This window comes from Hyla sarda, chromosome 4 (genome assembly GCF_029499605.1).
Source record: "Hyla sarda isolate aHylSar1 chromosome 4, aHylSar1.hap1, whole genome shotgun sequence".
Classification (NCBI taxonomy): domain Eukaryota; kingdom Metazoa; phylum Chordata; class Amphibia; order Anura; family Hylidae; genus Hyla; species Hyla sarda.
The window spans coordinates 55,847,986-55,863,720 of NC_079192.1; the positions used below are offsets into that span (position 1 = coordinate 55,847,986).

Sequence of the window (15,735 nt, forward strand, 5' to 3'; positions counted from 1 at the left end):
GCCCCATTGCCGGCGCCGCTTCTCTCCCCCTGGCTATCGGCGCCGGGAATAGGGCAGCGGTACCGATAGCCAGGGGGAGAGAAGGGGCAGCGGCGCCGATAGCCGGGGGAGAGAAGCGGCGGCAGCAGGGCTCTAGACCCCAGGAAAGGCAGGGGGAAAGAAGCGTGCAGCGACGGCCTCTCTCCCCCTGCCTTTCCTGGGGGCTTCTGCGGGGTCAGAAACTGTATCGGGGTATACACATGCACACACGCACCCTCATTTTACCAAGCATATTTGGGTAAACAACTTTTTTTACCCAAATATCCTTGGTAAAATGAGGGTGCGTGTTATAGGCCGGTGCGTGGTATACCCCGATAAATACGGTACATAGTGCGCTCTCACTCCTGAGCCTTGTGCGCCCACAGAGCATTTTACACCCACATATGGGGTATTTCCGTCCTAATTTTGGGGGTCTTTTTTTCCTTTTACCTCTTGTGAAAATAAAAAGTATGGGGCAACACCAGCATGTTAGTGTAAAAATGTTTATTTTTTTTACACTAACTGGCCGGTGTAGACCTCAACTTTTCCTTTTCAGGAGAAAAAGCCCCCCAAAATTTGTAGTGCAATTGCTCTGGAGTATTGGAATACCCCATATGTGGCCCTAAACTGTTTCCTTGAAATACGACAGGGCTCCAAAATGAGAGAGCGCCATGCGCATTTGAGGACTAAATTAGGGATTGCATAGGGGTGGACATAGGGGTATTCTACGCCAGTGATTCCCAAACAGGGTGCCTCCAGCTGTTGCTAAACTCCCAGCAAGCCTGACAGTCAGTGGCTGTCCGGAAATTCTGGGAGTTGTTGTTTTGCAGCCGAAGGCTCCGTTTTGGAAACACTGCCGTACCATATGTTTTTCATTTTTATTGGGGGGAGGGGGGGGGCAGTGCAAGGGGGTGTATATGTAGTGTTTTACCCTTTATTATGTGTAGTGTAGTGTTTTTAGGGTACATTCGCACTGACGGGGGTTTACGACGAGTTTCCCGCTAGGCGTTTGCGCTGCGGCAGAAAATTTGCCACAGCTCAAACTTGAAGCAGGAAACTCACTGTAAACCTGCCCGTGTGAATGTACCCCGACCAGTATGCCTCCAGCTGTTGCAAAACTACAACTCTCAGCATGTACTGATCACTGAAGGGCATGCTGGGAGATGTAGTTATGCAACAACTGGAGGCACGCAACTACACCACGGCACAGTGATCTCCAAACTGTGGCCCCCCAGATGTTGCAAAACTACAAATCCCAGCATGCCCAGACAACAAACAGCTGTCTGGGTATGCTGGGAGTTGAAGTTTTGCAACATCTGGAGAGCTACAGTTTAGAGACCACTGTATAGTGGTCTCCAAACTGCAGCCCTCCAGATGTTGCAAGGCAACAACTCACCGGCTTCTGTAGCCTGCACCAGGGAGACGCACCTCATCGCCGCCCGCTGCCGCCAATCGCCGCCGGTAAGTGACCGCCGGTCACATCACGGTTCCCCTGTTCTGCCCAGACTACCGTGGGTGGGCACAACGGGGGGACCGAGCTTTAACCTCCCCGCCCCCAATCTGCTATTGGTCGGTCGCTTCTGACTGACCAATAGCATGGAGAGGAGGGGTGGCACCCCTGCCACCTAACTCCTATCCCTTTAGGGGGATCGTGGGTGTCTTGGACAGCCCCAATTCCGCTTATTTTCCGTGTCACCAGAGACCCCTATGACCCGGAATCGCCGCAGATCGCCGGTCTGAATTGACCGGCGATCGCCCACATGGGGTGGTCTCAGGAACCCCCAGGGTTTTGCACGGGGTGCCTGCTGAATGATTTCAGCAGGTATCCCGGTCCGGAAGTGAGCGTCGGGGACCGGAATTCCAACTGGCGTACAGGTACGCCCTTGGTCCTTAAGTACCAGGGCGTCAGGGCGTACATGTACGCCCTTGGTCCCTAAGTGGTTAAGTCCATGGCCCAACAGCGTTGAACCCCTTGAAATCACAAGTTGCTTTTTCAAAAAGCAGAAAATGTATATAGTTGGCATGGTTGGCACCTGTTTTCTTGCCAATTCATTGTTTAGGCCAGGCTGGATACAGTTGGGTATTATGGAGGGACACTTACTCTTGATATTTCTATCTTTAGGTTAGTGGCCCAACAGCGTTTAACCCCGTAAATTCCTGAGTTACTTATTCAACATGTAGAAAATGAATGTATTTTTTCTTTTTATTTCTTTATATGGGATTTCTTACCTCGCACTGTTGTAGTGTTGTTTCAGGACGGGCCTCCAGGTCTTTGTCGAGTTCCTCTGTGAAGTTCCGTAAATCGGTCTCCAGCTGCTCCTGTCAGGTAAAAAGGAAGTAGATTTATAAAGAAGTCTATGGAATAATACGTCTGCAGGGCAAGCTTAGGTCATCATTTACAGGGTTAAAACTATAGAACAGTATTACCCAACCAGTGCGCTTTCAGCTGTTGCAAAACTACAACTTCCAGCATGCCCGGACAGCCGAAGGCTGTCCGGGTATGCTGCAAGTTGTAGTTTTGTAACAGCTGGAGGCACACTGGTTGGTATACAATGCTAAATGCTATAGAAACTTGTTAGTAGTACAGGACGCTCTGCCTGACTCCCATCTTGTTATGCCCTTTTCACAGCCAATGAAAGAAGGATAAATTAGTTTTTTTTTTGGTGCTACGTCATATCTGTGTCAATTATCACTACCACAAAGGATGCCCAGAACAGGTCGAATTTATTGATACGAAACAGTAGGACAACTGTAGGTCCTACTGTTTTGTATCAATAAAGTCGACCTGTCCTCCTGTGCATCCTGTGGTTGTTATAATTGACACAGATATGACGTAGCACCTCTAAAAAAAACTAATTTTTCCTTCTGCCATTGACTTGTCTATTCGCTTCCGGGTATTGTTGTACAGGGGTTTTAAAGGGGTATTCCAGGAATGCTTTTTGTTTGACTATGCTACAGGGGCTGTAAAGTTAGTGTAGTTCATAATATAGTGTCTGTACCTGTGTGTGACGGTTTTCTCACAATTCTTATGTGATTTTCACCCCAATATTTATTTTTAACAGCATACAAAATGACTGTTGTCTCAGATTTTCCCCAGGTTGCAATGTGGCGGAGACCTGACCTCACTAGTCAGCTGATGACAGGGAGCCTGTCTGCTTCAATGGGTGGAGCGATCGCTTGGTGGGAGAGAGATCAATCTGCAACTAATGCAACAGCTGTAGGCACCCTGATTGAAAACCACAGGTCTTTGAATGGATGCAGCTCATTTATGTTTCAATTGGGGGGGGGGGAGTGGCTGATGTGTGGGAGGGAGGAAAATGGAATTCTGGTATTTGTAGGCAAAGAAGGAAAGTCAAACAGGAAATACCAGTTCACAAAAAGCTAGCCACAGTGTTATGGTAATCAGACAACATAGCCATTTAGCCCTAAGACAAGCGCAGATCCTTCCTGTCCATACTGTCTGCAAGGTATGTCCTAAATTCACCTTATGGTGGAGAACCCCTTAAAGTGCAGCAGACTGGAATTTATACCACCCTCAATAGGGTTGTGCCTATTCTAGTACAACTCTAGACGGTTAGTAGCAGTGACATTGCTAGGGAGGTGCGGGTGATGCGGGCCACAACGGGTGACACAGAAAGGTTATCCGGACATGCTGGGAGTTGTAGTTTAGCAATGTCTGCAGGCACCTGCTTAGGGAACACTCCCATACACTGAGCGATCTCGGCCTCCAGCTGATCACCACACCCTGCTGGTCATGTGATCACAGACTCATACGGAGGCCTGCTGGGGTCAGATGAAGGACCAGAGTGCAGGAGAACAGTGGATGATGGCAGGCAGGTTACACAGGTAACACTATAAATACTGTGCCCTGACCCCTGCCATTCCTCCCTCCACCTCCCATTGTGAATTTTAATCCTATACTGTTCTGCAATTGCATATTAACCCTGTACTGTTTATTATCCCTGTACTGTGACATCACTGTGTGTATTATCCCTGTACTGTGACATCACTGTGTGTATTATCCCTGTACTGTGACATCACTGTGTATTATCCCTGTACTGTGACATCACTGTGTGTATTATCCCTGTACTGTGACATCACTGTGTGTATTATCCCTGTACTGTGACATCACTGTGTGTATTATCCCTGTACTGTGACATCACTGTGTGTATTATCCCTGTACTGTGAAATCACTGTGTGTATTATCCCTGTACTGTGACATCACTGTGTGTATTATCCCTGTACTGTGACATCACTGTGTGTATTATCCCTGTACTGTGACATCACTGTGTGTATTATCCCTGTACTGTGAAATCACTGTGTGTATTATCCCTGTACTGTGACATCACTGTGTGTATTATCCCTGTACTGTGACATCACTGTGTATTATCCCTGTACTGTGGCATCACTGTGTGTATTATCCCTGTACTGTGACATCACTGTGTATTATCCTTGTACTGTGACATCACTGTGTATTATCCCTGTACTGTGACATCACTGTGTATTGTCCCTGTACTGTGACATCACTGTATGTATAATCCCTGTACTGTGACATCACTGTGTCTATTATCCCTGTACTGTGAAATCACTGTGTGTATTATCCATGTACTGTGACATCACTGTGTATTATCCCTGTACTGTGACATCACTGTGTGTATTATCCCTGTACTGTAACATCACTGTGTGTATTATCCTGTACTGTAACATCACTGTGTGTATTATCCCTGTACTGTGACATCACTGTGTGTATTATCCCTGTACTGTGACATCACTGTGTGTATTATTCCTGTACTGTGACATTACTGTGTATTATTCCTGTACTGTGACATCACTGTGTGTATTATCCCTGTACTGTGACATCACTGTGTATTATCCCTGTACTGTTACATCACTGTGTGTATTATCCCTGTACTGCGACATCACTGTGTGTATTATTCCTGTACTGTGACATCACTGTGTGTATTATTCCTGTACTGTGACATCACTGTGTATTATCCCTGTACTGTGACATCACTGTGTATTATTCCTGTACTGTGACATCACTGTGTATTATTCCTGTACTGTGACATCACTGTGTATTATCCCTGTACTGTGACATCACTGTGTATTATCCCTGTACTGTGACATCAGTGTGTATTATCCCTGTACTGTGACATCACTGTGTGTATTATCCCTGTACTGTGACATCACTGTGTGTATTATCCCTGTACTGTGACATCACTGTGTGTATTATTCCTGTACTGTAACTTCACTGGGCATTGTTATATGTGGGGGCACAGGGCAGGTGGCATTATTGCTATATGTAAGGGGCACAGAGTGTTTTGCATTTCAGAGGTATGGTGTATATTATAAGGAATTTCTGGGGTGGAATGGTTTTTATGCGCCACAAATTGTTGCGGTATTATATTCAGAGTGTGCACTGTATGGCAAGGTTATATTCAGAGGCGCAATGTGTAATAGTATTATATTCATAGAGCACAGTGTGTGAGGGTATTATATTCAAGGAGTGCAGTGTGTGTGAGGGTATTATATTCAAGGAGTTCAGTGTGTGGTAGTATTATATACAGAAGGTACAGTGTGTGGTAGTATTATGTTCAGAGAGTGCAGTTTGTTGTAGTATTATATACAAGGGGATACAATGTGTGGCAGTATAATATTCAGAGGGTATATTGTGTGGTAGTGTTATATACAGGGGATACAATGTGTGGCAGTATTATGTTCAGAAGGTACAGTGTGTGGTAGTATTATATTCAAAGAGTGCAGTGTGTTGTAGTATTATGTACAGCGGATACAGTGTTTGGCAGTATTATATTAATTATTGTTTTCGTATCAGAATGCACTGACAAAGTGAGGAACCATCTGGGCATCAAGTTCTGCAGAGTCTGAGAGAAGATTTAGCTGGAGCAAGTCCTGGCGGTATGTACCAGCTGAATTAGATAAGGAAAGACTATAGAGAAGACGTCACCTGTAATCACTTATCGTGTATTCTCCTCACTATAGAGAAGACGTCACCTGTAATCACTTATCGTGTATTCTACTCACTATAGAGAAGACGTCACCTGTAATCACTTATCGTGTATTCTCCTCACTATAGAGAAGACGTCACCTGTAATCACTTATCGTGTATTCTCCTCACTATGTCCCATCTTAGCTGGAGTCACTTGTGAGTTCTGCAGTTATGATGGATGAAACAACAACTCCCAGCATAACCTCACCACTGCTTAGGTCATACCGGGAGCTGTAGTTTTACATGGTAAAAACATCTTTAGCACTTTACTGTTACATGGCAATTGGCATATTTGATTATTATACTGGAAATAATTTTACACAACGCACAACACCACTGGCGTTCTTCACGACAGCTATAAAATTACTTTGGGAGGGTTGTATGGGGTGACACCATTTTCTGCCGCACTGGGTGACACCAATCCTAGCAACCCCACTGGTTAGTAGACCCCCTAGGTGTGGTGCCTGGGTCTCTACTTTAAATTCTACACAAGGGAGCACCCCTGTTTTCTTCACTTTTTGTTACCACTTTCGGTCTTCTCCATAGGATAGAGAATAACAAGCTGATTGGTGAGGGTCCGACCACAGGAACTCCCACCATTCCTAAGAACAGGGACATTGGGGACATACATCAAAACTTTGACCAGTTGTCCATAGCAACCAATCAGATTGCTTCTTTCATTTTGCAGTGGCCTTTTTAAAAATGAAAGAAGCGATCTGATTGATTGCTATGGGCAACTGGGCAACTTTTCCTCAGGACAGATTTTGATGAATCTCCCCCATATCCCTGGAATAAATAGAATTCATGAGTATGAGTGCTTGTGCTTGGCCACCACCCAATTAATGGGACCGCCGAACATTTCAGAGTTCAGCGCCCCGAAACATTCGTCGTAACCATAGAGCAGTGGTCTTCAACCTGCGGACCTCCAGATTAGAGATGAGCGAACTTACAGTAAATTCGATTCGTCACGAACTTCTCGGCTCGGCAGTTGATGCCTTATCCTGCGTAAATTAGTTCAAATTTCAGGTGCTCCGGTGGGCTGGAAAAGGTGGATACAGTCCTAGGAAAGAGTCTCCTAGGACTGTATCCACCTTTTCCAGCCCACCGGAGCACCTGAAAGCTGAATTTATGCAGGAAAAGTCATCAACTGCCGAGCCGAGAAGTTTGTGATGAATCGAATTTACTGTAAGTTCGCTCATCTCTACTCCAGATGTTGCAAAACTACAACTCCCAGCATGCCCGGACAGCCATCGGCTGTCCGGGCATGCTGGGAGTTGTAGTTTTGAAACATCTGGAGGTCCGCAGGTTGAAGACCACTGCCATAGAGTATGAAAGGACTGGACGTCCATTGAACATTTTTGCAAAAGTGACAACAGAAAGTAAAGCCACGTTGGTTGTCACCTTTATAAATAACTGATGACAAACTGATCAATCAAAGGTTCAAGTCTGATTGCAAAAGACTGCAAAGAGGGTGGAGCTTACGCTTATTAAAGGGAATGATTTGTTTGGAAAGGGAATTTTTATTTTATTTTTTATTAACTGGTGCCAAAGAGTTACATAGATCTAGCTATAAGTACAGGAAGGCTTCGCTTTCTTACAATAATTCAAATATTACAAATCTGTATAACTTTCTGGCACTAGTTGAACACAATTTTGTCCCTGTAATGCCATGTATACACAGCGGAATTTCCACAATTCCGCACAAATTCTGTTTAGCAAAGGTTGTCAAATGGAATTGCGGAATTCTGTGGGAATTCCAGTGGTAAATATGAGAGTAAAAATTTACCAGGTTTTCGGCGCAATCCACCAAGGATGGGTCAGAGTTTCTTCAAAAGAATTTTTATTTGCCAAAGAAACAACGCATTTCAGAGCTTTGGAGCTACTGCCATGTTTACCTGACGAAGGAGCTCCAAAGCACTGAAACGCGTTGTTTCTTTGGCAAATAAAAATTATTTTGAAGAAACTCTGACCCATCCTTGGTGGATTGTGCCGAAAACCTGGTAAATTTTTACTCTCATATTTACCACTGTACCTACCGGCCAGGAGCACTCCTAGATCCGGGACCAGGAGGCTGCACCACCTGCATGATCATCCAAGCGCATTTGTAGTTGTGGCTATATACACAACTAAGCAAGGTGAGTGGTTGACTAACACCCACTGCACATCACTTGCTTGACAACACACTGTGTATCAAACGATACTTGTCCCATGAGGAGCTCTGCCATTTTTTCCTCTCCAGACTTACGCCAGTGGGAATTCCAGTGGAATTGTAGCAGAATTCTGTGTTCTCAAAACACAGAATTTTGCTTAAAGACCCATTGACTTCCATGGGATTCCTCTGTGGAATTCCGCAAATTCTGCAAAATTAAAGAAATTCCCCTGTGTGAATCGGGCAGCGGAATTCCATTAAAATCTATAGGCAGTAAATTTTGGCAAAATTTCTGGTGGAATTCTCCAGCGGAATTCCACATGGGAATTCCGCCTTGTAAACATGGCCTAAGGATATGTTTACTCAGCGAAAAATTAGCGAATTTGCATGTTCTGTTGGTGCTATGACTGCTCGGAAATGTGCGATCTGAATAAATGGCAATGTATTTCCAAGCAAATCCACCCAAAGAATTGACATGTCAATTCTTTTGGCAGAGGCCGGAACCGGTATTTTCGCGGCAGATGTTTTTGCCACTGAAACTCTGCCGTGTGCACAGTTCAGTAGTATCCAATTGAAAGCAATGGGAGTCTGCTGAAACGGAATTTCCAAGTGGAATCTTTCTGGCAGTAATGACATGAATGACTTATTTATTTAAATCTATAACAAATGGTAGTCCCAGAATTGCTAGCTTTACTTACTAAGACCTTAGTAGTGGATTTCCGTGGCTCCCTGCGGGTGGGGCTTAGGATGTGGGAGCTGGAGGCGGTACTTCCTGATGAAGAATAGTTAGACTTTTGCTGGAGTCTTTGCAGGGAGCTTGTTTCCTTATTAGCTTGTGAGCCCTGGAACGATTGGTCAGGGAAAAAATGGCGCGGGCCGGGTTCTGATGTCTGTTTCCCGCTTCTGGTACTGGACAGCGCATTATGAGATTGTTGGCTGCTGTAGTTTGGTGAAGATTGTACAGTATTGTAGTTATTAATAAAAGATGACACTTTAGAGGAGTAGTTTGGAGATGTCTGTGGTGGATGCCGAGATGAAGAACGTGGCAGTGTAGTGGCATGTGGTTTAGAGGAACCTGGAATTGTTTCTGCTTTCAGGGTGTCGCTGGACTTTCTTGGTGATTCCCTCATGTTGGACTTTACTGTTACATGCAAATGGGACGTTTCTTTATCCTTCAGCCCAGACTGACTATTTTTCTCATCTGTTATAAACCTGTCACCAGAAAGGAAAAATATCAAGAATCTTTACTATAAAATGTCTTGGTAAAAACTGATGATCAATCCAATAACACAGAGAGTTTCTACTTTAAAGGGGTATTCCAGGAAAAAACTTTTTTATATACATCAACTGGCTCCAGAAAATTAAACAGATTTGTAAATGACTTCTATTAAAAAATCTTAATCCTTTCAGTACTTATGAGCTTCAGAAGTTAAAGGGGTACTCCTCCCCTGGCATCTTATTCCCTATCCAAAGGATAGGGGATAAGATGTCAGATCGCCGCGATCCTACGTCACGAGGGGCGGAGCCGTGACGTAACGATGCTCCGGCCCCTGTATTGCCCGTCATTACATGCAGAGCGATCTCGCTCTGCGCTGTAATGATAGCGGGGTGCTGCAGCAGCGATCCCCGGGGTCCCCAGCAGCGGGACCCCGGCAATCTGACATCTTATCCCCGATCCTTTGGATAGGGGATAAGATGTCTAGGGGCAGAGTACCCCTTTAAGTGTGTTCTTTTCTGTTTAAATCCTCTCTGATGACACCTGTCTCGGGAAACGCCCAGTGTAGAAGAGGTTTGCTCTGGGGATTTGCTTCTAAGCTGGGCGTTTCCCGAGACAGGTGTCATCAGAGAGGCTTTAGACAGAAAAGAACACCCTTAACTTCCGAAGCTCATAAGTACTGAAAGGATTAATATTTTTTAATAGAAGTAATTTACAAATTTGTTTAACTTTCTGGAGCCAGTTGATATATATAAAAAAGTTTTTTCCTGGAATACCCCTTTAATTCAGTATTTAGAAGACACATAATGGTTGAAGGACATATCAGCATGTGACTATGTCCCATTACTTCACATGGCACAGGATACGGCTGAAGATTTTGCTAAGGACAGAAGCTCTGTTAGGTGGGGTTCAGATTCAGCAATGTCCAAGCGTAATTTTGCTTTGAAATTACACAGAGAACTTTCCGATGCAGCGGAATCCTATTGCTGTATATAGGATTCCACTGTACAGTCCGTAAGACGAAATTTCAGAAGCGGAAAACCTGCTGCTGAAATTTTTCGGCTGAAAGTATAGTCTCAGTCATTCTTTCGGCAGAAATCGCGTGGAATACATTGTCATCTACAGTCAGCACTGTCTGATCTCAGAGTCTCCAGATGGAATATTTCTCCTTTAGGATTTAAGTTACACCCCCAGTTAAAGGGGTACTCCACTGGCCAGCGTTCGGAACATTTAGTTCCGAATGCTGTGTGCCCACTGCGGAGGTTGGCCACACCCCCTCGTTGCCCCTTCCATAGACTTGCATTGAGGGGGCGTGGCCGACCCCGCATCGTGCACACAGCGTTCGGAACTAAATATTTCCAACGCTGGCCAGTGGAAGGGTATTTTAAGATGGTAGCAGCAGTACACAGAAGACACAGTACCAGCCATTTAAGAAGATAATTTTATAACATAAGTAATTTTCCAAACTGAGGCCTCATCTGTAGACCCCATGCTTCACCCGCAGTAATAGCAAGCCTATATAAGTACAGATATATATATAAATAATCCCCAGTCAAGGGTTTCACAGTGTTTCCCTCCAACTACAACTCCCAGTCTGCGCGGACAGTCGGAGGCACAATGGTTGGGAAGCACTGCCCCAGTGACTTACTTTGATTTATAAGACACAGTGAAAGCTTCTTTATGGTTATCTTCTGGTTTTGACCGATTACTTTCACTATCACTGTCTTCAGAATCTGAATAAAGAGAGAAAGAAAATTCATTCATTCATTTTGTTTTTATAATGAAAGGATAAAATGTTTCTTCTCATCTTTTTTCTTTTTTTCCTTTCTTTTTTTCTTTACAGATATCTTGTTATATTAAAGAACAATATCTGGAGGTATTATTTCTCCGATGTATCTAAAATCCCCCCTTCTGTGTTCGGTATACATCTTCTATGCAGACCTATGCGTCTCCATGGCTACAGACTACAAACAAAAGTGTAGTCAGATATTGCAGTTTTACTCTCTTTTATCTGTCCTCTGCGTCTTACTAATGTACTACATATATTACCAAGAAATAGGGGCAAATCAAAGGGAGTAAAATTGTCTTTGTTACTTAACAGTGAGACTGTTAGTGCTATTATTCTATATAATTCTATATGCCCTGACCGCTTCCTACTCTATTGGGAGAACCTCCGACAGGACCCCTAAGCGTCCCTCCGCCCCTGACATCCCTCCTTTGTACCTGGGAGCATTCAGCGCTTCCTCTGGCCTCGGTAAGATCAGGCTGAAGACTGCCCGCCTGCCATTTTAGGTCCCGCTGCTGGTCTGCGGTCACACTCGGCAGCTCCCTCCCTCTGCCATGGGGAATCCTTCCTGGGGACTCCGCTGCGGACTTCGGCACCTCAGAGAGTCCCCTGTCATCTGGACCCGTCTGGGATGGTGGCCTCTGGTGTTCGCTGTGCTCCGGAGCAGGAGCCAGAAGTGTAGCCTTCTCACCCAACGGCTGCAAGGGAGACTCAGGCGCCAGCACTGAACACTCTTCCACTTCAGATAACGCCAGAGGCCCTCCTGACCCCCCTTTCCTTGGCCTCTCCTGTCATATTTCAGGGGTGGGCTCCATCTCCCCCCAGCTGCCTACCTCTCCCCTAGACCCTGTTGTGGTGTCCCGGTACCGCATCCTATACGGTACCTGTATAGAGGTCCCCATAGCCAGAGTCCCTAGGATGTCGGGGTCCTTCTTATCTAGTCCACCCCTTGTCACCTCTCATCTAGATATTAGTAATCTAACAGTTTATTCAGGATTTATATAAATATAATTGTACAAATGTATATAATTGGTTAATTACCTGTACGGAGCGTAGCAGGACCTGCGGGTCAAGAGATCAGGTAAACTCTATGGTTTTTTGCTTAAGGACCTTTGGAGGTCCCTAAACTTATTTCACCCATCATTCCTTGTAACGGTGAGTGACAGTTACTTGAACCAATCAAAGTGGCCCTGCCCCTGCCCATATAAGGGAGCGACGGCCATTGTTAGCTCTTTTCTCTCTTGTTCCTGTGCAGCCAGGCAAACAACATCGCTCTTTCCTTGTGGGCTGTTGTTAGAGGAGGATCTGCGCTGCTGTCATCCGTGAGTTTAGGCCCGAGCCTTGCGGCGACGGCTGATCATTACAAAACTGTGAGTGTATCAATCCCTAAGCACTCTGCAAGATCTCCGGACCATATCTATCCCCTAAATCCAGACGGACCTTCGCAAATTACTCTGAATTCTGAGACTTATAACAAAAGTCAAGGTCCGCAACAACTGTCTGTCACTGAAGTGTATGGCGACTGTTTGAATTAGACTGTTACTGTTCATTGAATGTACCGCAAGCCTTTAAATGGGCACTGTCATGAAAACAAAAAATTGATATGTTGTAGTACTTAAGTACTACAACATATCTCTAATGTAGTTTAATTAAAAAAGTGATTTTAAAACAGTTTAAAATCATTTTAAAATTCGGCCACTAGGGGTCGCCCTCCTAGTGGCCGAATGCATTCAGCAGTGACGTCACCACTGAATTTCGACTTGTTGAAGCCTGGCAACGAGTCGAAATTCAATCACTGCTGTGCTCGCTCCCGCCTGTCAATCAGACAGGCGGGAGCGAGCGCTTTGAAGGAAGAGGACGTGCGCAGGCTAGGGACAAGGTAAAGTATTATGTCTGTATCACTGTATTATCTATACTGTTCACCTATACAGTATGCCTCCAGTTTCCCCACTACAACTCCCAGCATACCCTGGGAGTTGTAGTGGGGAAGCCTGGAGGGACACTGAATAGGTGAACTGAGGGGGAGTGGGTTGAGCGGCGGGGCGGGGCGGGGGGGGGGGTACTCTAGGTGAACTAAGGGGGAGGGGGAGTTAGTTGAGCGCCGCGACGGGGGGGGGTTTGCGGGCTGCGTGGCGGGGAGCGGTATGTGCTCCGGTGTTCACCTATACAGGGTGCCTCCAGTTGTTTCCCCACTACAGCTCCCAGCATGTCCTGACAGCCAATAGATGTCAGTGCAAGCTGGGAGTTGTAGTGGTGAAACAGCTGGAGGCACCCTGTATAGGTGAACTACCGACGGAAGTGCCGGCCCCAGCAGGCATCAGTGACGTGGTGCCTGCTGGGGAAGTCTGCCTGGTAGTGAGCACGCTACCAGGCAGACAAAAAAGCATTTTTAAAATGTAAAAAAAAAAAATAAAGGCAGGGAGGGGGTTAGGGATAGATGGGTAATAGGCAGGGACAGAAAAAAAAAAAAGTGGTGGTGGGAGCTACCCTTTAAGTAAAGTTTACCCAAGTTCAAGTTCAGCTACCTTGTGGACCTTCAGTCATTATTTGCATGCACCTATGGTTACTGGGAAGGGCGGCGATAGGCTGGAGAATTACCTCAGCATACTAGCCCTCAGCCTGGCGTCACGAACAATAGGGTTAACCTTAACCCCTGATATACTAAAGCAAAACCCTGACTACACTACCCCTACCCCAGAGGCGTACCACACTCTCCATAAAAGGTCTCCAGGCTCCCGGCTGCTCTCCTGGGCTTCAGTTGTGAAGGGCTCTCCTTCTCCTCTACACTCCCCTGGACCCTCTGCTGCTGCTGCGGCCCTGGACTCTCAGGACTCCCTACTGGGCCCCCATTCTGCCACTGTGGATTGGGCCTCTCCCCCTGTCTCCTCTTCTCCCCTCATCCCTGGGGACACCCTACTCCTACCATCTGTGCTGCCTCTGTCCCCCCAGGACTGTACTCCAAAGCCTCCTCGCACCATGACCTCCATTAAGCCACCCACTGGGGCCTCCTGCTCGGTGTTCCTGAGGGGCCCCTCCTCTAAGGCTGTAGCCCCTGAAGCTCATGCTCTAGCAGGGTACACTGTCTGAGGCTGACCTGAAGTGCTCAGGAGTCCTGGCTACTCCATCCGCACCTTCTGACTGGAGTCAGCTTCTGTCTCAGATTCCTATTAAAGAGGACTTCCGATCCTTAATTTCAGAGGTCAAGGATACTTGCCATGCATAAATCTCCTCCCTCCGCCAGGATTTACAACATGTTTCGGACCGGGTTGAGAGCCTGGAGGGGGCGCATGATTCTACCAGGGCGTATGTTGCTCAGCTCCAATCTACTGTTGCCTCCCAGTCGGAATTCCTCTGTGATTTGCATAACCATGTTGAGGACTTGGATAACAGGGGACGGCACAACAACATCCGGGTCCGCGGCCTCCCTGAAGCCACCCAGGAGAAAGATCTTCACTCCATTTTGGAAGCTATCTTTAACCTCATCCTGGGTGAGCCTTCCTCCTATAAGACTAAACTGGACAGGGCGCACCGGGCCCTCCGCTCTAAGACCTCTAATGGCCCTCCTAGGGATGTCATTTGCTGCGTGAATGATTTTCAACTCAAGGAAGCCATTATGGCTAAAGTCCGCTCCCTACAGAACTTTGATTTCGATGGAGCCCCTATACAACTTTATCAAGACCTTTCTTGGATCACTCTCCAAAAGCGTTGTATGCTTCAACCTCTCCTGACTATCCTTCGGAATCATCACGTGCCATACCGCTGGAGCTTTCCCTTCGCTGAGCATGCTCACAAAGATGGACGCTCAGCTGTGCTGCACTCACATTCGGACATCCCTTCCTTCTGTTCTGTCTTGGACATTCCTACTCCTCAAGAGATGGACTTGGTGATGCAGAGGGCGGATATAGTCTTCTTTCAGGAAACACACTTTGACCACTCTGGTTCCTTCATATTCCTACAACATTTCTATCCTCATGCTTTCTCGGCTACTGCGGGAAGGAAGGTAGCTGGTGGGGCAATTCTGATTTCCCGGTCCTGTCCCCTTCAGGTTTCTACTTTCCATGCTGACCCTCAGGGACACTGTATAATTGTGGAAGGTTCTCTTGGTGGTAAACCCCTGCTTTTCTGCAACATCTATGCTCCTAATACCTCCCAGATCCCCTTTTTGCATCAGGTTCTCCCTCGGTTGCATAAATACCTTCCCTCTGCGTGGCTTCTAGGAGGTGATTTTAATCTTATTTTTTTCTTCCTCCATGGACCGCCACTCCCCACTCGCTCACCCTCCCTCACCTGCCCAGCTGCGTTTGGCCTCATTGTTTCGTCACTCGATTCGATCTTCCTTTTATATGACCTCTGGAGAATGAATCACCTCACTGATAAATCTTTTTCTTTCTACTCTCACCCTCATAAGCTGCACACGTGTATTGACTATTTTTTCGGTAATCTACTCATGGTTCGAATGTTCTCCACTGCTTCGTTAGAACCTATCTCTTGGTCTGACCATCCTTTCTTTTTCTCCCTTTTCTTCTTCTCCCAGGCGCTACCACTGGCGGCTTAATGAG

General features: G+C 46.2%; 1 protein-coding gene across 14 annotated transcripts in view; it reads right to left on the reverse strand.

Annotated features, from left to right (window-relative positions):
• The window catches only part of SORBS3 (sorbin and SH3 domain containing 3), an 87,434-nt gene that overhangs the window by 54,700 nt on the left and 16,999 nt on the right, over positions 1–15,735 (reverse strand). For all 14 annotated transcript variants that reach the window (XM_056571049.1, XM_056571050.1, XM_056571053.1 and 11 more), the window contains exons 5-7: positions 11,039–11,123; positions 8,873–9,386; positions 2,248–2,337 (exon numbers count right to left, since the gene is read on the reverse strand). In XM_056571049.1, the coding sequence (XP_056427024.1) occupies positions 2,248–2,337; positions 8,873–9,386; positions 11,039–11,123 (689 nt within the window). The remainder of the gene's footprint in view (positions 1–2,247; positions 2,338–8,872; positions 9,387–11,038; positions 11,124–15,735) is intronic.